The sequence below is a fragment of the Lepidochelys kempii genome, chromosome 18, assembly GCF_965140265.1.
Source record: "Lepidochelys kempii isolate rLepKem1 chromosome 18, rLepKem1.hap2, whole genome shotgun sequence".
NCBI lineage: Eukaryota > Metazoa > Chordata > Testudines > Cheloniidae > Lepidochelys > Lepidochelys kempii.
Window position 1 is genome coordinate 22,809,675 of NC_133273.1, and position 27,327 is coordinate 22,837,001.

The window sequence follows — 27,327 nt, forward strand, 5'->3', positions numbered from 1 at the left end:
GGCAACTCAGAGCAGGATACAAACCTTTCACCGCTAGGTCACTGAGCTGAATCCAGACAGCGTAGCAGCGAACAGCAATTCTCACTCCCTCGGGGCTGTTTGGTGGCCTGTTCGCAGGGAATTAGGGAGTCTCAGACCATTTCCCAGGGCACAAGTGTCTACACCACAAACCACCTCCTGCCTTTTGGCACTGGTTTTCCCTCTTTGTTGGCAACCTCGGTGGAGAAGCAGAGGAGTCAAGGGGCACAGGGACTGGCCTGACCTTGCAGTGTGGGTGGTGGTTCTCCAGAACAAGAATGAGGCACCCTGGCGGGCCAAAGTAACATGTGCTGCTCCTGCCCAGAGTGAGCTTCTCCTGTGAATCAGCGGAGACTGTTTGTTCTCACGCCCGCGCAGGCCCTCCAGCGGCACAAGGAACCTCAGAGCACGACATTTTTTCTAAAGGTCTTTTTACACACTCCGACAAAACGTTCAGATTTTAACACCAAAGAAATTAATGCACATTTGTAAGAAACTTCCTGAACTTACCCTACCCAGTAGCCATTCCTGCCAGCTGCAGCCAGGTTACTATTTTAATACCTCCTTGTAGAGCAACAGAGCCTAGAGCAATTCCCCATTCTGTTTGGTGCTGTACAAACACAACCAAAGAAGGTCCCTTCCCCAGAGTTCTTATACTTCGTAAGTAGAGATTCTGGGCTTTTTCTCCATTATCAGCAGCTATGGACTTAGTATGGGAAAAGTTTCATACCTTCAGCTTAACTGCAGCAGATCCAATGAGGAGCAAAGAATCTCCATCCCAAATATCAATCTGTAGGTTATGGTCAGCTATATAACGTATAAACCAGCGTTGTTCTCCTGGCTTCAGGAAACCAGGATCCACCATATACTTTAGCTGCAACCCTGGAGATCCTGCAGGAAAAAGAGTGTATTCCTGACAAAGTAAATTAACCCTCCATGGCTTCTCAGGAGATTCATTGTTATCAAAGGAACCCCTGTGGCTCCCAGAACCAGTACAGCTGTCTCTGAGAACCTCACAATCTTTACTGTATTTATCCCCACTACACCCTTTGTGAGGCAGGGCAGGGCAGGGCCATTATCCCCATTTTATAGATGGGGAACTAAGGCATAGAGTGACTGTGATATGCACAAGGTCACAGAGGAAGTCTGCAGGCACAGCAGGAATTGAACCTATATCTGCCAAGTCACACACGAGCACCCTAGCCACTGGATCAGCTTTCCTCTTGATAGCTGTAATTTCATTCTCATAAACATATGGATCAAACCATTTATGAACTCCCTGAATCAGTCACTTTTAAATTCGTTGGGATTGACATCCACCCACAAAAAATTAAGTTTATGTGGATTTTCCTTATTAATTTTCATTAACTATTGCACATGGGGAAGGAACTTTACAAACTAAAAATGCTCTGTAGGAGGTGGGACATTAGTTTTGCATCTCTTGGGACAAAAATTTAATAAGACATTAAAAAAAACATTTTGCTAAGAGAATCCGATTACATTACTACAGGCTGGTTGCTTAGATGTGTTGTGTCTCCCTCTACATCTGCTTAGCTATCACTGGAGTCAGCAGTCTACACTTCTGAATCGTGTCACTGACACGTATTGATGTTTTGCCTTATGGCTTGACATTTTGAACACTTTTAATTATATGGTGTATAAACTAATGGAAACTTGATATTATAGCAGATACTAGTCCATTACCTTGACTTGGAGCTAAGCCTAAATCTGATTGACAAAAATCCCATTTGAACTATTAAAAACTGTAATTTAAGTCTCCCAATGGATTTTCCTCTTTACTATAATATACTAGCCAAGCAAGAAAAACAATTTTGCTGATACACTGCAAGAAAGGCTTAAAGCATTGGCACGTTTCAGTATTCATTTTTAAACCCTAGAGCAAGGCCCAGTTGATTGGAAGAATTTAGCACCCGAAGAATAGAGCTAGAAGGCTTGTGGTCCATCTGATCTAGCATCCCATCTCCAACAGGCAGACACTTCAGAGGAAGGTGCAAGAAACCCCATAGTAAGCAATTGAAGAACGATTGGGCCATAGGGAGGTTTTCCTCCTAGCCCCAATCAGTTAACATGGAGATTTATACCCCTTATAAATCTATATCCTCTCTGCTGTAACTGTGGTTTTCCATATACTTGTCTAGTCCAGTTTTGAATTCTGCTAAACTCTTGGATTAAATGATTTGTTGAGGCAATGAGTTCCACAAGTTAGTTACGCATTGTATATAAAAAGGTTTCCTTGTATCTGTTTTAAATTTGCTGCCTTTTAATTTCATTGAGTAGCCCCTTGACCCAGGATGATGACAAAGGGTAAATCAGAGTGCCTTTTGTACCATCTCTACCCTGTTCATTATTTCATAAAGCTCTGCCAGGTCTCCCTTCAAACTGCACAGACTCTGGAGTATTTGGACATCTCATATAACTCCCAAACAATTGGCTACATCCTCCAGGACTTCCTCAGAGGACATACCATCTGGCAAGTGCTGAAACATTCCTCCTTCTTCAAAAACCCTTCCTCCACTAGTGCTTACCGCTCTTGAGGGTTCCGTCTTTGTTGATCTGGAATAAGGTATGGGAAGATGCATCTGAACTGGCTGTCCCAGACCGGTCCATCTTCACCAGCTGCAATCGTGGTGTTGTGACCGGTGGGAAACGGTAAAACTGGAAGGTGAAATACATAGTCTTTGGCCATGTTGTCCCCATGCCATCCTGTGGGATCCTTGACCAAAAAACATCTCTGGATTAACTCCTCTTGTTACAGACCCAACAATTGGTATGTGCTTTGCAAGTGCTTGAGAACCATTGGAGAAGCAGAAGAACTGGGGAAGATCCATGATATTAAGTGTATTCAAACTGGTTTGGGAGGCTTCCTTTGAAGCCATCGTGACAGGAAGGACAAGGTTTGGGTTTTTTTGCTTTCAATAAACTGGTAGTACAGGTGACTTCTGCTCTTTGGTACAGAGTTCCCAGCTTCCAGACCAGGTGGGAATGGTATTTTACTTTCAGAATTACAGTGCCCTGTAGTCAGTGGTAAATAGACAAATGTTCCATAATCAAGATAAAACCACCATTGCAGAAAAACCTTTCCAAGTGAAGCTTTCCTGTCTGTAAATAAGGAGTTACTCAGTAATTAATTTTACATTACAATCTGGCTAATGTGAACAAAAAAATTAATTTGGAACGGGCTCAGTGTATAAAACAACATCTAAAATGGAATGTTCATTGTCTCACAGGCACTTCTGGTGCTTTTGTTACCATGGCAGTTGCTCACACATGCCTCAGCCAAGCAATGTGAAAGTCCTAAGGAAGGGGCACAGGAGATGGATACAAGGACCTTTCAGAATCATCAAGCCAAAGAGCAGCACGCAGATCAGTAATGGAAGTGGATGCTATTGCAAGAGGAGACGTGAATCCAACCTGAAAATGGGGCAGTGGGATTTCAGGGCATTACCTGGTGAAGGCAAGGAACTGCAAAATGATTTCATTGCTTTGCAAGAAGTCAGCTTCTTCCCTTTGAGGGTTGAAGTCCACAGGGTCTGCGGGGTCCACAACTTCTGCTGGTTCCTTGTTACAATCCAGGATTTCCGGAAAGCCAGCAGCATGCAAGCGAGATAGAGAGGCCCGAGTGAGGACAGTGCTAGAGCTGAAAGAGAAATGGCTTTGAGTTTCCTGGGACCCAGACGCCATTGGAATCCTGACCCTTTCTGCCAGGTCCCTCCTGGACGGGGTTCTGTGTGAGTCAGAAGCATTTAGGGACATCTACCGTAAGAGGCAGGATGACGGGTGCGGGACTGTTGAACATCACTGAACTCCACCCCCCTGGGCTAGCATTACTGAGGCAGCAATTCACCCATTCCCACTCCAGCTACCATTAAGCCTGCCTTAGAGCCTCACCTTCCAGTCTGTGCTCCCATGGCAACAATCGGCGCGTGCACGGGAGTGAATGGCAGCTCCTGCAGCTCGTCACCTGCAGAGGAATCCAGGATCAAGTAGCTGGGGCTGAGGTCAGCCTCCAGGTGCGTTATGCCACGGCTGCTGCCTCCGTATGGGAGCTCCTGCTGACAAACAAGGGCGCCCCCATGAAACGGACTGTCCCCATATGGGTGGCGATAGAACGCAGCGAGGGGCAGGGCTCGGCAGGGCATGCTGAAGGAGCTGCCCGGGCTCCTGCTTGTCTTCCTCGCAGGGCAGTCTGGGGGTAACAGATGCAGTGCAGGCAAACAGTTCCCCATCTGTTCTCAGCAGAAGTGTTGTCATCACAGTCCTGCTCAGCTGAGCCGATGAGCAGCGCCTTTCCTATCTCATATACGTTCTAATGCACAGATCACCGGGCAGGGCACAAGCAATGGGGGATGGGCAGAACCCAGGAGTCCTCCCTCCCAGCACAGCACCTGATGCAGCCTCTCCGTAAAGGAAAGTGCTCCTGAGCAGACAGGGTTCATGCATTCTCACAAACCTGGCTTTTCTACATTTTGAATTCAGATTTCCCACATTTATTTTTGGCTGCAATGACCACAGGAATGAGTGAACCTGGCCTAGTATGTACTGTATAGCTCTGTGGGAAGGGACACACTCCAAACACATGTGGGTAGGAATATCCCTCTCTGCAAGGGCTAGCCAATGCAGGGGCCACCACATAAACCCAACTAGGAATCCTTACTGCACGTTCACGTCGGCGCATCCCAGGGGAGAGGAGGACTGGAGAGCCAGTTTGCCGTTGCAACGGGGGTTTGGATGAGTGGCTTACAGGAGGAGAATGGGGTGATGCAGACAACTGGGATATCGACAACTGAAAAGAAAATTATGATAATTAAGATGATGGTATTAACTCTACTAATGAGGCTGCTGAAGAAGGAACTGCCAAGGTGCAATCTGGGCTGTGGAAAATCTTGTTGGATTAGGAGGGCCAGAAACTCCAAGATATGTTGGCAGTTTATTTTAAATGATCTGTGCAAATTTAAATGGACAGGAACGACCGAACTGAGCTACCCCTCTGTGGTTCAGATACGCAGCACAGCTCGGGCACTTATGGGTGCTGGACATGCCTGAACTACGTTTTGTAATTCAGCTGTTGATGCTGCAGCGTGCTGTGTGTGGTTTCGCAGAAAAACCCACACACGTTTGGCGAGATGCAGTCGTCTCACAATGCACGCTTGTGAAGTATTAAATTTCATCAAAAATATCACTGTGTAAAGATCTCTGTAACAAGAAGGAAAAACAACAAAAAGGCTTTCTGTGTTTGTGCTTAAATCCTGAGAACTATCCATGCAAAAATTATATGTCATTGTCAATACACTTCCACTGTGCTATAGAGCAAAAGCCTGCAAATCTGATCTGCTGCAAATGACCCCCTTAACAAATAAGAAGTCCAGGGCCTGAGAACAGCTCAGAGATTTCTGCCCAGCAAATTATATGTAGACTCTGGTTTGCTGCTTCTGGGGACATGGATTATAGCAGGAAATTGTTGTAGTTTGGCCACAAAGACCTGGGAAAGTGATGCTAGTGGGATATCGGCATAACTCAGCGAGCTGGATCACGCTATATGAAAATAACTATTTTCAAGGAAATGCTGCTGGGTGGCTAAACCTCTCCTTCTACTTTATACACTAATCATGTCTGTGTGTGGACATTTCACACTTTACTACCGAATTAGGCAGGTTCTCTACAACAGTATTTTTCAGGGCCTTATTGATGGGAAAAAATTCGACCTGAAACAAACAAACAAACAAACCCATAGAAGAATTATTTTTATTAGTCTTATAACTTAATGGCAATCGAGAATAAGGTAAATATGGGATCAAAGAGAGATGAGCAGCAGAACTGGTTATTTCAAAGCCTGCCTTTCATGCGGTATCATGTACAAATATGATTTATGAAATACTCACTTTTCTTCTCGTGATCTTCAAGGGCAGATTACAGTAGCCTAAACCTTGGTCATCTATCACTGCAGACAACTATAAATTTCTCCTTTCTGCCTTCTCCTGGGCTACACAAATGACCACTGCAGACGTCCTCTTCTCCTGGCACTCTAACCAAGTCACCCCTCCTGATCGCCTTTCTTTGCCTCCTTGTCTCTTCTCGATCAGATTCAAACTCCTTTATCAGTAGTGACCGGGCCATGCTTCTCCGTGATGTCACCCCATTAAACTAACTAGAGTTATACCAGAGGGAAACTGGACCTTTAGAATCTTCACGTTTATCCCGTTACTGATTTGAAAACATAACCTTTAAAAAAATATCAGCTGCAACATTTCCCCTCCTTGGCCCCTTTCCAAGAATGAAAGACTCAAACTAAACTAATTGATGCTTAAATCTAATGTCCCAATAAGGCAACTGCAGATAGCCCATGTTGCCCCATCAGGCACTTACCCCAGGTCCTTGGGGATAGTCTTGAGTGGAAACCAACATCTGGGGTGAAGATGGTGCACCTACTGGGAAGCAGAGACAAGAGAAGGTGCAGTGAGCCTCCAGAACAGCCAGAGATCTAGCTGTCGGATTGATTAATTGGCTTTAATGGAAACAAAATTTTGCATTTGAAGTTTTCATAGATTTCAAGAATGGAAGGGACCATTGTGATCATCTAGTCTGACCTCCTGTATCAGACAGGTCAAAGAACGTCTCTCACAGAATTCTTAAAGCAGATCTTTTAGAAAAACATCCAATCTTGATTTACAAATATTCAGTGATGCAGAATCCACCATGACCCTTGGTAAATTGTTTTAGTGGTTAATTATGTTCACTTTTAAAAATTTACACCTTATTTCCCATCTGAATTTGTCTAGCTTCAACTTCCAGCCACTAAATTGTGGTTATATCTTTCTCTGCTAGATTGAAGAGTCCATTATTAAATATTTGTTCCCCATGTAGGTACTTACAAATCAAGTGATACCTCAACTTCCCTTTGTTACACTAAATAGATTGACCTGTTTGAGTCTGTCACAACAAGGCAGGTTTTCTAATTCTTTAGCCCTTCTTGTGGCTCTTCTCTGGACCCTCACCAATTTATCAACATCCTTCTTGAAATGTGGGCATCAGAACTGGATGCAGGATTCCATCAAGTAATGAACCAGTGCCAAACATGGAGGTAAAATCACCTTTCTGCTCCTATTCGAGATTTCCCTGTTTCTGCATCCCAGGATCACATTAGCTCTTCTGGACACAGCATCACAGTGGGAGCACAAGTTCAGTTGATTATCCACCATGACCTGAAATCTTTTTCAGTCACGGCTTCCTGGGATAGAGGCCTCCCTGTAAATGTGGCCCACATTCTTTGTTCCTAGATGCATGTATTTACATTGAGCCATATTATTTATTTATGATTTCTTTCAGGTCATTAATAAAAATATTAAATAGCATAGGACCAAGAATCAGTCTCTGAAGGATCTTGCTGGAAACATACCCATTGGATGATGATTCCCCATTTACAATTACATTTTGGGACCGACCAACTAGCCAGTTTTTAATCCATTTAATGTGCTCTTTTTAAACTGTTGGATGCAAGTTATCTGGACCTGCTGATTTTAAAATGTCGAACATTAGCAGCTTCTGTTTTAACAGCCTTCAGAGCCTCTAGTGGAATGGAAAGAGTGTTACCATCACCATGTGATGAGACTATATCAGCTGTTTTTCCTCCAAATACAGGACAGAAATATTTATTGAATCCTTCTGCCTTTTCTGCATTATTATTGATAATTCTACCACTTCCATCTAGTAATGGACCCAATACCACTGTCAGGTTTCTTTCTGTCCTAATATATTTTTTTAAATCCTTCTTATTGTCCTTAATGCTGCTGGCCATAGACTTCTCCCTGTGTCCCTTGGCTTCCCCTATCAATTGTCTATAATTCCTAACTTTTGATTTATATTCATTACTATCTACTTCCCCTTTCTAATATATTATTTTTTGAAGCTGCCTTCACTTTCTCTGTAAACCAGGTCAGTTTTTTAACCAGCATGGCCTTCTTCCTCAGTTGTGGAATCTAGTAAGTTGTTCTTAAATTATTCTTAATGATCATTCAAAGTTTTCTGATTAAATTCTTCCTCCCAGCTGACCTGGTGAAGACACTTGACTACGGGGATGTGAGATGCTGTATTTCAGCCATTTGGCTGACTTAAACGTTTGCAATAGGGATTGTCACCTGGGGAAAAAACGTGTAGCAGTTCTCCAGATTCACTGGTTTGATTTTTGTTTTTTTAAAGGGAAGTCGGCTAGATCTGCCATTTAGTGCTTGCCTGTTGTAAAACACAGATTGTCTATCGCTAGACAGTACTGCCTTTTCCCTTGAAGACATGTGGTACTGGCTAAGTGGGTTGCTTAATGAGACGTGAACGTTTTGGGATACTTAAGGTTTTCCTGGCTCTTCTATTATTTCTTGTCACTATTTCATCTGTTTGTACATTCATGCCCTGAAATTGCCTGGGTTTTGTTGTGTTTATCTTTGGCTAGTCTACTTGTTCTCTGGCACTAGATGAACTTACACTTCTACTAAGCAAGAAATCCTTTCACACAGCCTCCACGCACAGACATTTTCTGGCCATGCTGAGACTTAGTTTTGCTTTCTCTAATTCACACATTCCAGATATTTAATTGGGAACATTTCCCAAAGAAACTAGTGAGTTTCCCTTCGGCCAAAATTACTGTGTTCTTTTGATTACAATGCATTTGGCCATTAAAGAGGGTCATTATTAGAAATGCACAAGGCTCAATAGTTGTCAGCACAGGAAAGGAGTAGGAGAGGTTTCTTGCTAATCATAGGCCACTAGATCAGTGACTTAGATATATGCAAGAGTCGAGTTATGGAGAATATTTTAGCAGATATTAACCTCGCATCAATAGGAGGAGACAAGTATGGTTAATAGTAAAGAAAGGCCAAGTCTGCCGAGGATCTCTGTGATTACTAGTAGTGGGTCACTTTCAAATGGTTTAGTAAAGCTAGGGTGACCATATTTCCCTATGCTGAATATGGGACAACTGGTAAAATTACTTATATTCAAGCAAATTCAATGGCAATCGTACAAATGTTCAAATCAAACCAAGTTGACTCAGCCCCTGTTAAAAAGTAATACTGCATAGTTGGATTCTTTTTATTTACCTTCTTACCTTTAAAGCTTTAGGGTTCACATGGGAGAGGGGTGACACACACTCCCGTACACCTCTCTCACACAGCAGGGGTGACAAACCGACCCAACCCTCCCTGCCTGGTGCTCTCCACCCTCCATGCCTGCCTGGGCCCCCAGGATGGACCCGCCTCTCCTGGTATCTGGCACCACGTTTTCCCAAGAAAACACGTGGGGCGGGGCGGGGAGCACACAGGGTCACATGGCCCCCTTCCCCAGATTTCTGCCCGGGTTCACACCAGAATGTTGCCAGCAGCAGCCTTTCGGCACTGGGCGGGAGGGAAGGGACGGGAGCTGCTTCCAGACGCGTGCCGGGGAAGTGGGGAAGGGATGACCTGGCCCGTGTCTTTGCAGAGCTCATCTCTCCTGCTCCCCCTCGGGCTGGAAACAGCTTGTCCCTTCCTACCCGCACAATGTCAAAAGGTTGCTAAGATATCCAGGCTGATGCTGGCCACTGACATAATGCAGACACCTCCTGTCCCCTGGCTACAGCATGGACAGGAAGGGGCTAAGCCCTAGGGATCCATTGTGCTACAGGGCCCAGAGAACCTGACGGCAGGGGCTTCAGTGAACTGGGCTAGAGAGGTGGCTCAGCAGGGGAGGGTGCCTAGGGGATGGATGGAGCAGCCCCCGTGCTCCCTGGGGGCAGGACCCAGGGCAGGTGAAGAGGGTGCTTAAGCCCCCGCCACAGGAGCTACTGTGGAACCTGAAGGTTCGGGGCATGAACAGGCTGGAAATTGCTTCCCCGCCCTTGCTACTCCAGAGGGGCAGAGAGGCTTCCCCTGCCAGCGCTGTGCGGCGGCTTTGGCTCACGCACGGCTCGGCTCCTCCTGGCCAGCACCCCAGGCTGGAGGGTCTTGGGCTTTCCCGGGGCGCCAGCCCAGCCAGAGGCGGTGGGGGAAGGAAGGGGCCTGACAGCCAGGCTGCTGGTGAGCTGAGCGCTCTGACCAGGGGCTGGGTCTCCACACAGCGCTGGGAGCAGGACGTGCCCCACTGGGGAGGATATGGAGGAGCAGCGGGGGGCGAAGGGGCAAAGCAGGGAGAGGACAGCAAGAGCGGAGGCACATAAAGGGCTGACACAACCGCTGCCGCCTGCCCGCACTCACCAACCCGCGCAGCGTGCAGCCAGTACCGGCCGGTAATGGGATGGGAGGCTGGGCCCTGCTGGCCAAGAGCCGGCACGCAGCAGGGGCTGCACTGAAGGACCAGCAGGGAGAGCGGCCGGCCCCGCACGCTGCATCTATGCCCCGCCACCAGCCTTGCCCACGTACCCCATTGCTGCCCACTGGACGCCCCTCACCCCCCACTCACCACTGGTGGGCGAGTGGCTGGTGAGCAGGCATCCAGCCAGCAGCAGGACCTGCCAGTACTGATGGGGGGGAAGGAGGGAGTCTGAAAATACGGGACAATTTGCCCGCTTTTAAGAAAAAGTCGGGACATCTGAAGGATGGTTTAAATACGGGCCTGTCCCTTTAAAAACACGACGTAAGCATCCGAACATTCCGCTGTTGTCCCAGATCCTATCTGAAGTATCCCATCCTATTAGGTTTGCCGAACCGCCTTGCAAATCTCAGGAGACCAGGCCTCCTGGAGGGATTTCTACTCCGTCTGCTCTCGGATGCCTTGTACATGCCACAGGAAGAGCCCCACGTGAAGCATTTTGCAACTTCTACCATACACGGGTATCAGGAGGGGTAGAAACACCAAAAAATGGAAAGAATGTCAACCACTCAGTGCAAGTGAGAGAGAGCCCCGTGTCAGTTCTCCATTCTCCCAAGCCTGTTTGCCTGCCTCTAGCAATGGCAAAGGCAAGATTTCCGTTTGATCTCAGAATTCGGACTGCTGCTGCCAAGAACAGCAGGGTTGGTGTGGTAGATAGGAACTAGGTATCATCCCTTTAAACAGTTTGTGATCCCTCTTGTGGTTCTCACTGTGTTCTATGTTTTAGAAACCACCAGGACACAACCAGAGCAGCAGGTGTTTAGCTGGGCCCTGTAGTGTTGTGTATATGTAGGACCTCAGCATGCCCATGTAGTTTCTTCCTATTATGTAAGGAGTAAAAGACATCAGTTTGTGGCACAACAAGCAACCGGACTGACAGGAGGTCTATCCAAGTTTCTTTGGCCATGAAGTCCCGATGCCAGCCTCAGAGGGAGAGAAAACCTCCAATGAGGTAAAAAAAGACCAGAATAAAATGGCCTTTGCACCAGCTTGGGACGCAGAATTATCTTTTGCATACAGCCTCTTTCGCAGCTACTCGCTTTAAACTGTTTCATGCAAAATCACAGTATTTTTTGAGCACTTCAAAGCTTCTGTGCAACATCTGCTCAGTCCTTTTCTAAGAATAGCGAGAAAAAAAGTGATTCACGCTGTAAGAGAAGAACATGCTGCATGAGTGATTATCTTTAACACGGATCTGACCTAACAGATTGTACCAAGTCCTGCTGTGCACTTATAATTACTATCAACTTCTAAATAGGTAAAACAAGAGTCAGTTCTGATTACAGAGAATACGCAGGGTCTGCAGCCAGGAGACACCTCGAAGGCACTGCTGGAGAATTAATCCATTGGACGCATCCCAGAATCGAATTAACTCTTGTGTCCCTTTTAATAAATGGGATGATATAGCAGCCGTCCTATTGGCCAAAATAGGCAACCCCATGGCTCTAGCTCTTCCAGATGAAGATGTCCCCTTTATCCATTCAAAGAGGAAAGGCGGGTAATTCCAGGGGCAGGAATCAGCATCTAAGTGCACTTTAGTCTGGAGTGTTTGAATGACTGGGTAGCCCTTTAGGTAGCACATCAGATCACACAGTGTCTGTTTTACTTATGCAATAATTCCCACTGCTGGCGGCTCCCCTACAAGATGCCCCCTGACAATAAGAGTTGTGTCTTTTAAGCCCAAGGCAAGGAGGCACCTTAAGGATGTCTCTGTTGGTTATTCTACTGCAGAGTTTAGGGAGAATGGGGATTGCTGCTATCAGAAGCTGTTACTTTTTATAAGGAACAATGTGGGATAAAAAAAAACTCCACTAAAAGCTTTAACGTGCCTTTGGGCTTCTGGCAGGGGTTGGAGACTGATGGGAGCTGATTGGTGGATTCTGTTCAGAAGTCTGTTTGTGTAGTGTGGTCTCCCATCTGCCTGCTGCTCTACAATGTGATCCAACACTACTGCACTTACATCAGAAAAACAGCCCCAGGTGCTGCCCCAAATAATCGCCATCACTGCACTATCTTCCAGCTTCTGTCCAACATGAACACTGAAGGGGATTTCTAGGTGCGCTTAAAAATAAAGGGAAGGGGGCAGGCCTTTTATAAATAACCCTAAAAGGCCCTTCTCGAGCAAGCCTACATTTGTTCAAGCGGGTCTGTCCACCCTCTGGATGCTCAGCACGTCCCCTCACATGCGGCCAGAACCACTGTTGTCTCCCTGCACTTGGTTGCTCTGGGCAGCATTACAGAGCACAGCCTCGCTCCTCAGCAGCTAAAAAACTCCCCCTCCTTACGACAGCCTAAAAACTGAAACAATAGACAGTGAAGGGAGGGAGCACATGTTATGTTTTGTTCACCTGCGTCCAACATCCCAACTCAATGAGGCCGGACTTTTCAAAGGAATCTAGCACCCAACTCCCATTGAAACATGCATCGAGTTATTGTTAAGGGCTAACTACTCACTTCACAGGCATGCGGAGAGTCACAATTAAACTTCACAGGAGAGGAAGCTGAGGTGGCGCAAGGTTAAAAAAACACCCCTAGAAAACACCATTTCTCTACACATATACACACAACACAACAAATCCCAAGTCATTCTTATTGCCTAGCCCCATTTTTTGGCATCTTGCTGTTCCCTCCTTTTGCCCCCCCCACACCATACACACCCCTTTGAAGCCTGTAAGGTGCCAATCCCCACACCCGCTGAGGAAAGGTTCTGTCAGCTTCTGTTGCACTCTTGGTCAATAAATCAACTCAGTTTAAAGCAGCTTGACTGAGTGAGCTCTCCCATCACTGAACACAGGGTTCAGTGTCATTTTAGAAATTATTAGGCTTTGCCCTGATCTTTTAGTTTAAAACCATTACAGAACATTGACAATGTCAGATATATTTCTACTCAAGATTAATTGATTTTAAAAATGTTGACACCTCCCAAAAAACTCTGAAAAACTTTATATTGGGACAATAATTAAAATACAAAGTCCAGATTTCTATTGCCTTACACTAACTCTGTTTCCATGCAAATGTGCCGGGTTATAAAATCCAAAGACATCTGAAAAAAGTCTGTTTAAAAGCAATTCTGCTTGCTTGTAGCCTAGGCTTTTTAAAGTTCTCCAGGAGGCATTAGTCGCTCTTTAGGAGAAATATCCTAGAAGAATTTACCATAAGATAGTTTCCAACTGTTTATTAAATATAACACAGGAGTCAGAGGCTGGAGTACACTACTGCCTTCCAACTGATACTAAAAACTAGTGTCCATCTGGAAAGATTGCTTGAGACAACAGTAAAATCAGATTGCCAACTTCGCAAATGTCCCGACCTGTCTAGAGATTAATTTTTCCCGACATTCTATTACTCCACAGCCAGTGTCCACTCACTGAGTGTAGCTGTCAGCAAAATAATTAAGATTTTTCATTCAGCTTTTCTAACACTTGGTCACATAACAAACCAGACAGCTTTGAAGCCAGCTTGCCCTTGGCAGAGAAATCAGGAGCCAAAAGGGTTAATTTTAAAGTTACAAATGGACTTAGTTCTTTCAATTTTCCGTGTGTGAGAGCATCCATGCCTGCATACGTGCGTGTGTGTGTGTGAGATCCATATTTCTCCAATGTCCCTCATTTCATTTTAGTACCAAAGTTATCTCGGGCCACACAAAGATGGTGTCCCCTTAATGTTACTGTTGAAAATTAATGACACCCGCAATTGGGTCGCCATCTCATGAGACTGAAAGCACCATTGGGGTTATTAACACTGACAGCAGGAATCTCAAAGCATTTTGAGTTTCCTTCATGAATGATTTCCGTGTCCCTCCTTTTGGATGGTCACAGCACACTGCCTTCTGCGCCTGGGTTGGGTGGAGAGGGATGGTGTGTCTGCCATTCACCGCCTTGGGCAGCTAAAGGAACGCTGCTTTTCAGCTGAGACTTAGCTGAGTTCTCCTGTCTGGATTCCCCTCCTGAAATTGGACTAAGGTTTAGAAAGAAACAAAACTGAACTCTGCTTGTGCAAGGTGCCCGGCTGGCAGCTTGCGTGGAGCGAATCCGCTCTTTCCTCCAAGGCAGGTACAGCATGTAGCTGTGCACGCAAGCGACCTGTGCGCTCCTGCCACCGGCTCCGCTACAGCCTGCAGGGAAGTTCTAATAATTGAGTCCCACCGAGTCCCTGCTTCTCTGCAAAGGTACGCTGGGGTTCTGCATTCTGTACCTGGAAATCTGTTCCTCTTCCTGCCTGGAACAGTCCTCACAACGTTCTAGAAAGCTCCTTGAACAAGGTGCTTGTGACTGCGTCTATCTGGCGCTCTTTCTAAGCCTACAAAGGGAGCTGTGCTGCAGGAACAGTGTCCCCAGCGCGCAAGTCTGGGCCAGACCAGCACAAGTACAAAGGCATTTTTGCATAAATCACCCTAAGAGAAGACAGCCAGGTCAGCTCCATCGTTAGAATCAAACCGGGACCGGACTGGGCCGGCGGCCTGAGGACACTGCTGAGAGCCGCACAGGCAGCTCAGTACCGACGAGCCGAGAGGCGCAGCCAAGTCCTGGCCGTGCTGGAACCGGCTCCCACTGAACCTAGCATGTGCTCTAGCCCGGGACACAGGATGAGCCGTGGCGGGGTGGGACGTGCTTCCTGATGAGGTTCACATCAAAGGAGGAGAATAGCGTGTCGCAGTCGCCAGCGAACAAACACAGTGAACAAACAAACAAAAGGGTTTCTGTCAGAGTTAACAAAAACAAACAAAAAAAATAGCCAACGGCCCTGCTTTGAGCAGGGGGTTGGACTAGATGACCTCCTGAGGTCCCTTCCAATCCTGATATTCTATGATTCTATGAATTTGAGGCTTTTTTTTTTTTTGACAACCCTGAGGAATGAAGTCTCAGATCCCCAGAACAGGAACAGCAATGGTGCAAGCTTCCCTGCCGCCACCCAGACCCTGTGCGTCCTGCCGAGACCAGGTCTCCAGGCTCCATCTTTTTGGCTCTACAAACCCTTGTTCTGTCTGCTCACATGGCCAACAAGCAGGGCAGCTATTGCTAATTTGGTGGAGGTCTGAACTAGGGATTGGAAAAGAGTGCTAGGAAGTAGACAGAGACATTAACTCATTCCAGAGAGGCCACCCTGAGCTTTCACTAAAGGCTTATGGTCTTGAAGATGTCATGTTCCACGTGGAAAGTTAGTTTTAGTGGTCCCAAGAATTCACAGGGTAGCATTACTGTCTTGCTACGCAATAAGAAAGCAGACTGTTGCAGACATAGGAAGCCTATCCAAAGACACCCAGGAGTGGCAGGCAGGGTTTGAATCTTGCAGCTCTTTCTACTATGCACGTGTGCTGGTCAATCACTGATGTGCCAACAATACATGGCACAATTCTGGGGCATTACTGAAGTCTCTCACACCTTCCGATGATCTCCCTTACTTTTTCCTTTCAGCACGGGTGTCTGAGTTTCTGCAGGCATAGTTAGGGACAGGAAGCTGGGGTTGCAATGTTACACTAGGACCAGCGATGGGAATACTAATAAACTGGGTGGTGATGGAAACCTGCTGAGCTGCAATCCTTCTCCTCTGTACATCGAGGAGACAGGTGTGGTATGGACGGGATAGCTGTGGTGCCCCAGAGACTCTGGTCTTTTGGGGTAAGGCTGCCTCCATTTCAATCAATGCTAATAGGAATTTAATGTTAACTGTGCAAACTGGAGGAGTTTACTGAAGGATGGAAAAGCCAGTGTGCATAATGTATTTAATGAGAGCCACTAACATGAAATATGCACAGTGAGTTTGCTGAATTTACGGGACGCGGAAATATACCTGCCTATATTTAACTAAACGAATCTTTTATTAACCTGAAAAGTAGTGAGCGAAGAAGGATGAAGGGCCAATGTGATGAGGCTGTTGCTTAGCAACCTGCTGCTGTTCATGCAGAGAAATGTGTTGGGGTTGTTTTTGGATTGCACAATGAGGGTATAGAAACGGGGCCCAAGCAGGGAGCGGAGACACAAGCCAAAGATGGTCTCTTTGTTGAAAGAACCAGTGTGGGAAGGATCTATTCTCTCCTGGGTACCCAACAGTATCACCTGAATGAAATTCTGGAGGAATGTGCTCTGCAGCATATTGTGGTTGGGAGACTGTGGTCCAAAACTGAACCTGTCTGGAAGGAAAGGGGGTTCAGCACTGTGACATTAAAAGGGTAGTGGACACACAGCTTCCACATGACCCCGCATGACAGCTTCCTCGTGACCCCACAGCACACAGGGTTTCTAAGATGGCAGAAGCTCCTTTGTGTGAAAACTCTGATCAGTCCAGACGATTGGTTTTTAACTATAGTGACTCCACATATGTTTAGGAATTTTTCAAACAGGTCTCAGAAGTTGCTATGGGAGCAACAGCCTCCTCATGTTGGCCCTTTATCCTTCTTCACTCCCCATACCAGAAACATTTTTCTTTATATTAGAAAACTATAAGCCCAAACGTATCTGGCCACTGGCAGGAGGGAATGGGAATCTGCAATAGCAGCAGGCAGAACAGAAACTGCGGCAGCCATTTTCAAGGCAGGTTCTTCCCTGTGGCTGCAGAATCTAGAGACTAAAGGTGAGCCCCAGCAAAGAGACATCCTGGGTCAGATGCTAAATAGCAGATGGGCAGCCACAAGTGATAAACAGCAGAGATCAGAATCTGGTTGCAAACATACATGTGAAACAGAGGAATAGTCTGCCCCTTATGTAAATGCAGCTAACCAGCAACTACGTCTCATCAAACAACCTGCGTGTTGCTCCATATTAGATTTTGAAACAGCTTGTTGGTCAGAAAGTTCTCCAGGGGCACTCTGGTTATGTGACTGGCACTAAATAACTTTTCCTGACTGAATGAGGCTGTGCAGACATCGCTTTAGAGCTGGTGAAGGTGAGCACTTCAAAGCCCCAAATCAAAGCAGGCAGGAGAGAGAGCGCTCGAACCAGTCACACGCAAGGCAAGAGTGTAGGAATGGGGGAATGCACTGCTAGAAAGGCAACAGAATAACTGTCTCAGCTCTGTTCGGATACAAGTACCAATCAGCGTTTACAGGGATGGGTACGGCATAAGAACCTGGATAGATGGAATGAGATCAGCTTTTAGTTAAGGCCTTTTTGCAACAATCTCCTATTCGGTTCTCTGAGGCATGCACATGACACCAACGAAAGGAACTGGGTAGGAGTGATGGTAACGGTTTTAGAGGCAGCCAGACATGTGTCTTGAAATAACTTACCGGTAATTGTGACCCATAACCACCATGCAATAGAACCAGCTTCCTGTGTTGAACTGTAGGTAACACTCTCCCTGAACAGATATAATCAAGATCTCACTGCTGTCCATAAATAGACATATTCAGCAAGCAATTAAGTAGAGATCAGGAGACCAAATAAAAAGGTTCTCAGCAAATTATATTGAAAAGCACAGTGGGCTGAGGGTTCTGAACACACAGCTAAGCCAGGGAGAGGGGAAGGGCTGACAAGCCTTGTGGTGCTGCCTGAAGCACAGAAGTCTCTAAGCCAGAGACCCCCTTCCGTCAAATGACACACTTCATCCTAACAAGCAGTGAGCTGGAGGAGAAAGGCAGGAGGAGTGTAAGGATGTAAACAGTCCTTGCAGAGATTCGGACTGGATCCGGTGTCTCTTCATGATATATCCCTGAGGCAGCAATTTGGGTTACAAGTCTGTCTTCATCTCCAAGACACAGCCCCACAAGTTATGCAGACTGACATATACTTCAAGCCGTCCCTTTTCTGTTAGATAAAGGATGTTTCTTCATTTGCCATCCCAGGCTGTTGTGTTGGGATGCTATGTGCTGTTCAATTTCACACTCCACCCCAGCAGTGGCTGCATTTCAGTGACAGGCAAAAGATTTCTTGCATAAATCTTAATTCTGGCAATTACTGGGGGGATGCTCAGAGGTGAAAGGAAGAATATAAAATGTAAGGGCCAAATTTGGCAGCTCGTAATCAAGCAAAACTCCCAATGGGGGTTTAAGGACTGCAGAATTAGGCTGTAAGGTTTTTTTTTTATTATTACTGCTACTTTTAGGGCTAGAGCTTTTGCTGAATGAGCGGAAACTAGAGCCTCGACTGACATTATCAAAAACTAGCTGTGAAAGACACAAAGCAATCACTATGTTGACAGTGTTCTTTAGAGTAAATGTCATTGTCAAAGGAAGCATAACCTGTCAATGCTTTCCAAAGGTCTGCACTAGTCTCCTTTAAAAGTCAAGCGATCTCTCAAGGTGCGTAGATAGAAAGGACAGGGACTCGGGAGTATATTCTGGTGGATTGACTGAAACTGTGGAATTCTGACAAGCATCAGAAGAAGGGACTCTGGATAAATGCACATTACGCTCATAGTCTAAATGCGCAGACTCTAGATAAATGCACATTACGCTCATTCTATTGGCTGCGGCTTCCAGCACCAAGACTCTCCAAGGAAGTTACTGGAGACTGCCTGACACTTGTTCCTGGTGTACGTGGAACAAGATTTATCATTCTACCCAGGCACTAGGTTTGCTCATAGCTCAAATGGGGGGTAAAACCAAGAACAGTGGACAGGTGCATTTTTAGGGCTGTGGAACTATAAACCAGTGTCCGATAAATGCCAATAGCATTTGTATTCAAGTAATTTGAAAGAAACAGGCAGGAGGATTCATGTTCTTCTTAAGACACCAGAAGTTAGAATTGTTTCTATTAAAGACTCTTGGCAGGTTTTCAAACCTAAGCTTACTTGCCAGGCGTTGTGCCTACAAGTTTTTCATATCCATGTTCAGCGTGTCAGACAGACAGATATACCCAGCTGAGACAAATTACACCTGGTCTTTCCCAGTCCCATGGAGAAGTCAATGGAATCTACAATAGATTGGGAATGTTATTTATCTTGGCTAAAAGTCTGCCAGCAGGATTTCTGAATACTTGTCTTAAAATGATGGAAAAGAAGGGGCAGGTGAGCCGCTGGCTTCAGTGAAGAGACCTGAGCACTGCACTCACAGACTGCTTGCTGTCCTGGTGTGTGGTAAACTAACTCAGGTTCTCCTGTGAGGAGGTTCTTTCCTAACTAGGAAAGAATTCTCACTAACCCTTCCTGGTTCCCCAGCTAATTGTGAGGGTCTGTCGGGGTGGGGGTGGGGGGGACGTTGTCTGTCAGCCACACAGGGTAACGTCTTGTGAAATAACCCACACCAAACTACGGTCACCCCAAAAGGAGGCAGTATGACCAATGCATGAGATCTCCTGTGTAAGCCCCAGGCAGATGCATGTAGAAACTGTGAATACCTCATCTTTCCTTAATGGACCATCCCTTTACTTAGACAGCCCTTGCCTCAGAGATCTTACAGTCTTTTTGTTCTGTGTTTGTACAGCACCTAGCACAGTGGGGTTCATGACAGGGGCTCCTAGGCACTCCCACAACACAAATAAATAACACCAATAATGCCAACTAGATGGGATTTAATCAATTATCAGTCATCATAACATTAGTCTAGGTAAGAGGAAATTTGGTTTATGCCAACTTTGCTCAGTCAGTAAAATATTACCTACAGCGGCACCGGTGAAGACTTTACAAGCTCACTGTGCCACCTCCGCAGTGCTCTCATGGAGAGAGAGACAGAGAGGCAGATGTCCCAGGATCTGCACTCTGGGTTTCTCACTTGGTTACACACTGTGTTATTATTGTGGCACTGAGGTCCTCCAAATATAGTGGGCATTTTGTTTTGTTTTTTTACAGACTATTAGCTACAGCATGTTCTTGCTCAACACTGTAGCCCAGTGTCATTTCACATTCTGCACGATAGCTCAGGCTCCTTGCTCCCTATAGATATGGCACTGGCCATACATGTTCAGATGAATTTACCTCTCCTTTTTTCCACATTGTAATCCACTTAATTATATTGATTAATGCCAACTCAATTGCCTTTATGAAAAGACACTTCAAGCAAAGTCCTGCAATTATGTCCAGGAGATCCTAACTCAATATACCCAAGGAAACGCCACTATTAAAAAGCTTCAACTGGCCCTTTCAAGATTTCCGTTTTAAAACCTATTAAACAAATAAACAAACCAACCCAACTGTGACAAGCCAGAAAGTTCTAATGCAGAATACGAGTCAGTGCATATTTACAAGGCAAAACCCATGGTCCGACTGCCCTCTAGTGGATTTCATGATGCATAACGTAGCCCACATTTAGCCTGCTTTAATACTTCAAAACATGGAGCATTATTCATATCTATAAGTCAAAGTGCATCACTAAAGCTGACACCTACAATATCATTAGGGTTACCAAAGGACCCATAGCAGTTTGCAAAATATTCAAACAGAAAAGGTTTCGGTCGTAACTTAAAAGCTGTTTTGTGTTTAAAGTCTTTTACTGAGGCTTGGGAGAGAATGCAGAGAAAGATTGTAACTGGAAGCTCTGGAGGGAGCATAACAAAATAAGTTCAAACTAAATGCATTCAGCAGAGTCAGGCTCGATAGGAAGAGTCTAGGTATTTCTATGATAAGGTACAAACAGATGAATCTGCTAGACTACGTTCTCATGATACTTCAGTAGCAGACGCCTGTATTGTGATGTGTGAGGCAGCAGTGATTTGACACCCCCCGCTTCCGCACCCAGTGGGACAGTGGAAATGCTGCAGGTGTGGCTGTGCTGTTCCCAAGGAGAGCTCAACCGCGAGCGTTCGTTCTGCGGGAGACAGTGTTTCAAAGCATACGTGCTACAAACACTCGTGGAGCCCCAATCAACGTTCCATGGGAGGCCGCTCTGAACCCCTGCTCACATCAACAGGTTCCAAAGCATGAAAATGTCGTTCTGTTTTGAACAGAGCCTCCAGAAGACAGAGAAGAAAAACAACTCTCCAGGAGGTCTCCACTCCATAGGGCTAGGAGAGATTCTCAAACACAGGCATGTTCTTACTTTACTCGGCAGCTGTGTAATAAACTGCACTGTCTATTCCTCTGCATCCACCTGGAGACTTGAAATGGGTTCCCTGGTATGTACTACACATGCCTCTGTTTCCAGGGGAGGCTGGCCACCATCCCTGACAAGAACTGGCTACCTACCGGCACTCACTAGTTAAAGCGGACACTTTATGCAGCAAAACGTTTACTAACAGACGACGTTTTCTGGCAGTTCCTCAAATACAGATAGTCCTATAGACTTCAGAAACAACACCACATTAATAAGGAAATAAACTCTCACACTGATGTTTAAACAGGCAGTTAAGTTGAGAGCAATCTGGTTAGCGCACCCCTAGATAAATCGAGAAAGATTAAAAACAGCAGAGGGGGGGAGTGACTTTCAATGAGTTGCTCATTTTTTTACAGTACCTCCCACGGTGAAACTATCAATTACATCGTTCCATATAAAGAGATGCTGGATAAATGGGCATACTCATTTTGCCTGATTTTGAACCCAGTCCAGTTCAACTCAAACTCTAGCATATTGGGTTTGTTTCCTGCTGAGGAAAAGAAGAGCAGTGGGAGAAAAAAAGTAACTTGGAGGGGCCAGGGTTCAAAAGCACTCAGCCTGGACCTAACTCCAAGTGAAGTCAAATGCAATTTTACCACCATCTTCAATGGGAGCAACTGGGCTGAATGATTTTGAAAACATCACCCTACAGTATATTTTAGCTGCACACATGAACACACAGTATACATAGGCTACCACTTCTGTCAGATTAACTTTTGTTCCCAATGTACAGCAAAGCCTTCCCTTTATCTAGGAAAAGGTTGGATTTCTTTCCTTCTTTTTTAAATTGAATCATGCTTGAGGGAAAACTACTGTGTTTAAATGACAGGAAAAGAGGGTTCACAGACCTGACCTAGTTTTGCAAACATGATGAAAAATATAGTCAGCAAGGTTTCCCAAAGTTTTGAATTCTACAAGTTTCCTCCTACCCTACTAAACGACATGGTTTTTTTCTCAGTTAGACCCTAGAACAGAATACACTGGCATCAGAGGTACATGCTGATTAAATAAGTAGTGTTTTCACATTTTATAAAGGACAATTAAATGAGGTTATTTATTCAGTCTATATCAATTACTCAAACCATCCGGGGGGTCTAGGGTTTAAAGAAATAAATCACAGTGTTATACAAGAATGGTACATTTCAGGTGGTTGTTGGAATGCCACTCCATGAGGCTGTAGGGGTTCGCATCTCCAAAGCCCAGGCCGGCCTGAAGATACTGGGGATGAAAACTTTATTGCAGAGACTTTCTGCCTTGCAAATTCCTTCTCCCAGGTTCAACAGGAAACGGTCCCTTAGCAGCCCACATTCCCAAAAACCTCATGCTATTGACAGGCTGGTTATTCCCCTGGGACGGACAGGTCGCAGTGCACGAGCCCAGGCATAGACGCTTAGTGTGAAGTCTTAGTACTTTGCACAATAAAAGCACCTCTCATTGAAGGTTCTCCAATCACTTTACGAACATCAATGAATTAGCCACATAATTCCCCTGGAAGGAAGGATGGAATCATTATCCCCGATTTTAAGATGGAGAATTGAGGTACAGAGAGGAAGTGATGTACCCAAAGGTAGTGTCACATCTGGGACTAGAACTTGGGAATGGTCAACACACGCTCAGGTCCTTTGCACAGTGGTGGTCAGGCCTTGAGCTTGTTGATCTGGTACAGAGACTTTGCCCAAACTTCTCATCACCAGGCAGGATCTAGGCAGGAAAGATTTGGTCCTTTGTCTCTGTACTTCATCCCTTTTGACACAACATAGGAATGTGCCATACCAGATGATCCCAGTGGTTCACCTGGTCCAGTATCCTGCCTTGACAGTAGCCAGATCAGACACTTCAGAGGAAGGTGTCAGAGATCCTGTGGTGACACATCCTGGAATAACCTGCCCATTGGGGTTATTGTTCCCTAATCCCCATCAGGCAGTGGTTGTTTTATACCTTGAAGCATGTGGGGCTATACCCTGTCTACATAGTTTTATCCTACTGTGGATGTTCATATTGTCCATTAAAATGTCCAGTCCTTTTTAAAATCCTCCTAAGCTTTTGGCCTCAAAGATATCTTGTAGCAGTGAGTTCCACAGGCCAGTCATGTGTTAAGTAAAAAATGTTTCCTTTTCTCTCCGCCCCAGGGCCTTGCACAGCTCTTGTTCCAGGCAATGGGTAGCAGTGAACCAACTCCTACACTGTACCGGGGTCTCACAGACAATATGTTGCCAAGTTCTATGCTGTCACAGTTGAATTTTGCAAGCTTAAAAGCAGCATAGGGAGTGAGAATTCAAATTAAAATAAACTTCAGTCACGACCGTAGCTGGTGCATTCTATGCCTTCTGTATTGTGTGTTCAGTGTTTGGGTTTTTTTGAGCAGAGATTGAAGCCAGGCAATGTGCTTTACAAGTCACCAATCTGGAAAATACTCACTCAGAAATGGTGTGGACGGCTTCGCTGAGCATCGCGGCTCTTCTCTGGTGTTACTTAAGGAATTTGTAGAAGTCCCAAGATGTTCCTCCGAATCAGTGGAAAACTGGAACTGGACTGTGCCAGACTCAACCTGCTTCACCTGAAATTTAAACAGATTTAGAAAAAACTGTGCTCTGTGCATATCCTCCATACCCGCTCTCTGGAATCAAAGGAGTTCTACTGCCAAGCAGCCAACAAAGTTAGAATAAGAAATTGTAACGCAAGGCATATGGCAGCAGGACTACCAACAGATAATTTTTTTTAAATGGGGTTCCCAGAAAGCTTTGGTTCAGTCTGAAAGTTATTTTCCTTGAGGCACGAAGGTTGTGGAATGACACTAAACTCCAAAATTATCATCAAATTTTCCTCCAAAGCTCAGGTAGGATGGATTAATTACCAGAACTGTAACTCTGATCCTACAGACTGGAAGAAAGAGCTTTATGTTACAGTTTGTTAGTTCAGTTTCTGGTCATATTACAGCATCACAATGTGGCCTGTGTGCTTTTTCGCACACATTGGTCTGTTCAAAAACAGACTCCAATGAGAGACTGCTGAATTGGAATTAATTTGCGAACTGGATACAATTAACTTAGGCTTGCATAAAGATGGAGTGGATGGGTCATTACACAAAGTAAAACTATTTCCCCTTGTTTATTTCCCCTCCTACTGTCCTTGTAAACTGCTGGAAATGGCCCACCTTGATTATCACTACAAAAGGTCCCGCCCCTCCCCCTGCTCTCCTGCTGGTAATAGCTCACCTTTCCTGATCACTCTTGTTACAGTCTGTATGGTAACACCCATTGTTTCATGTTCTCTGTGTATATAAAATCTACCCCCTATATTTTCCACTGAATGCATCCGATGAAGTGAGCTGTAGCTCACAAAAGCTCATGCTCAAATAAATGTGTTAGTCTCTAAGGTGCCACAAGTCAGCTCCCAGACTGCTGCGCTGGGCATCACAAAATGCAGAAGAGATGGCCAGCCCTCTGTGGAGATAGAGGCGGTTAGGGACTATTTAGAAAAGCTGGACGTGCACAAGTCCATGGGGCCGGACGAGTTGCATCCGAGAGTGCTGAAGGAATTGGCGGCTGTGATTGCAGAGCCACTGGCCATTATCTTTGAAAACTCGTGGCGAACCGGGGAAGTCCCGGATGACTGGAGAAAGGCTAATGTAGTGCCAATCTTTAAAAAAGGGAAGAAGGAAGATCCTGGGAACTACAGGCCAGTCAGCCTCACCTCAGTCCCTGGAAAAATCATGGAGCAGGTCCTCAAAGAATCAATCCTAAAGCACTTGCATGAGAGGAAAGTGATCAGGAACAGCCAGCATGGATTCACCAAGGGAAGGTCATGCCTGACTAATCTAATCGCCTTTTATGATGAGATTACTGGTTCTGTGGATGAAGGGAAAGCAGTGGATGTATTGTTTCTTGACTTTAGCAAAGCTTTTGACACGGTCTCCCATAGTATTCTTGTCAGCAAGTTAAGGAAGTATGGGCTGGATGAATGCACTATAAGGTGGGTAGAAAGCTGGCTAGATTGTCGGGCTCAACGGGTAGTGATCAATGGCTCCATGTCTAGTTGGCAGCCGGTATCAAGTGGAGTGCCCCAAGGGTCGGTCCTGGGGCCGGTTTTATTCAATATCTTCATAAATGATCTGGAGGATGGTGTGGATTGCACTCTCAGCAAATTTGCGGATGATACTAAACTGGGAGGAGTGGTAGATACGCTGGAGGGGAGGGATAGGATACAGAAGGACCTAGACCAATTGGAAGATTGGGCCAAAAGGTATCTGATGAGGTTCAATAAGGATAAGTGCAGGGTCCTGCACTTAGGACGGAAGAACCCAATGCACAGCTACAGACTAGGGACCGAATGGCTAGGCAGCAGTTCTGCGGAAAAGGACCTAGGGGTGACAGTGGACGAGAAGCTGGATATGAGTCAGCAGTGTGCCCTTGTTGCCAAGAAGGTCAATGGCATTTTGGGATGTATAAGTAGGGGCATAGCGAGCAGATCGAGGGACGTGATCGTTCCCCTCTATTTGACATTGGTGAGGCCTCATCTGGAGTACTGTGTCCAGTTTTGGGCCCCACACTTCAAGAAGGATGTGGATAAATTGGAGAGAGTCCAGCGAAGGGCAACAAAAATGATTAGGGGACTGGAACACATGAGTTATGAGGAGAGGCTGAGGGAGCTGGGATTGTTTGTCTGCAGAAGAGAAGAATGAGGGGGGATTTGATAGCTGCTTTCAACTACCTGAAAGGGGGTTCCAAAGAGGATGGCTCTAGACTGTTCTCAATGGTAGCAGATGACAGAACAAGGAGTAATGGTCTCAAGTTGCAGTGGGGGAGGTTTAGATTGGATATTAGGAAAAACTTTTTCACTAAGAGGGTGGTGAAACACTGGAATGCGTTACCTAGGGAGGTGGTAGAATCTCCTTCCTTAGAGGTTTTTAAGGTCAGGCTTGACAAAGCCCTGGCTGGGATTATTTAACTGGGAATTGGTCCTGCTTTGAGCAGGGGGTTGGACTAGATGACCTTCTGGGGTCCCTTCCAACCCTGATATTCTATGATTCTATGATTCTAAGTCCTCCTTTTCTTTTTATTGGTCTATTTGTAAACCTGTCCACCAGATCAAGAATGAACTTTGGCTTTCCACCAGACCAGCACTAGGAAAGAACTCTAGCAAATAGGTTTGGATAAAAACAGAAGGAAGCAACATCTTGGCAAGTGTTTTGGGGGAACAAATTCATTAATCTACAGCAGGATTCCCCAAATGGTCCTTGACGTCAGTGCAGCCACCAAAAACAAGCAGCAGTTCCCCCATTACTGCATTAGATTGAAAACCCTTTGGACCCCAAGGCACACTGCATATTTCTGTGTGATTCTGATAACTAGACTGTTCTACTGCTGTGTTCTTGTATTAAAAGCAGATCAAAATCTTCTCTATCTAAAACTCCCTTTTAGAGAAACCCTTTCTAAATATAAAATAGCCTTCAAATATCCTTTTCATCAACTAGCATGAGTCTCTTCTAGCTCAGGAGACAAAAGAAGGGGAGATTTTAGCTACTTTGCTCTCTTTCGTAAATCTTTCCACCAGCCAATAATGAAATACACTCAACCCCCAGCTGTAATAGATTCATTCTCATCAGGAACCAGGCACCCGATCCCATACCAGGCATTTCCTTCCAAGGCCCACCCTGTGTTGGCTAATTTCAATTCTTTTCTATTATTTCTCCATTTCTGTTTTGCCTGAATGGTTCTGCCTGTGTTGCACAGCACACAACATTCATTCTTTATTTGTTTTATTTTGTAAAACTGGAGCAGCCTCTACTATGGATTTACATGCTGTAATTGAGAGCAGAATCTGGTTCCTAATCTCTCAAACTGCCAAGGCTCAAATACAGAAGAAAGACTTAAAATGAGAGACATGAGGGGGGATAAAAAAACTGACCCAAAGGACTAATTTCTTTAGCACCTTCTGCCTTCTCAATGAGGTTAATATATCTAGAGTGGCCGCCAGATTATGGTTAAAACTAG

At 45.4% G+C, this 27,327-nt stretch overlaps 1 protein-coding gene across 11 annotated transcripts in view; it reads right to left on the reverse strand.

Annotated features, from left to right (window-relative positions):
• The window catches only part of NPHP4 (nephrocystin 4), a 100,534-nt gene that overhangs the window by 24,690 nt on the left and 48,517 nt on the right, over positions 1 to 27,327 (reverse strand). For 9 of the 11 annotated variants that reach the window (XM_073316238.1, XM_073316232.1, XM_073316237.1 and 6 more), the window contains 7 exons: positions 23,753 to 23,891; positions 6,403 to 6,464; positions 4,694 to 4,822; positions 3,928 to 4,091; positions 3,485 to 3,676; positions 2,565 to 2,752; positions 749 to 909 (listed from right to left, as the gene is read on the reverse strand). In XM_073316238.1, the coding sequence (XP_073172339.1) occupies positions 749 to 909; positions 2,565 to 2,752; positions 3,485 to 3,676; positions 3,928 to 4,091; positions 4,694 to 4,822; positions 6,403 to 6,464; positions 23,753 to 23,891 (1,035 nt within the window). The remainder of the gene's footprint in view (positions 1 to 748; positions 910 to 2,564; positions 2,753 to 3,484; positions 3,677 to 3,927; positions 4,092 to 4,693; positions 4,823 to 6,402; positions 6,465 to 23,752; positions 23,892 to 27,327) is intronic. The other 2 variants (XM_073316236.1, XM_073316235.1) reach the window with 2 other exon arrangements.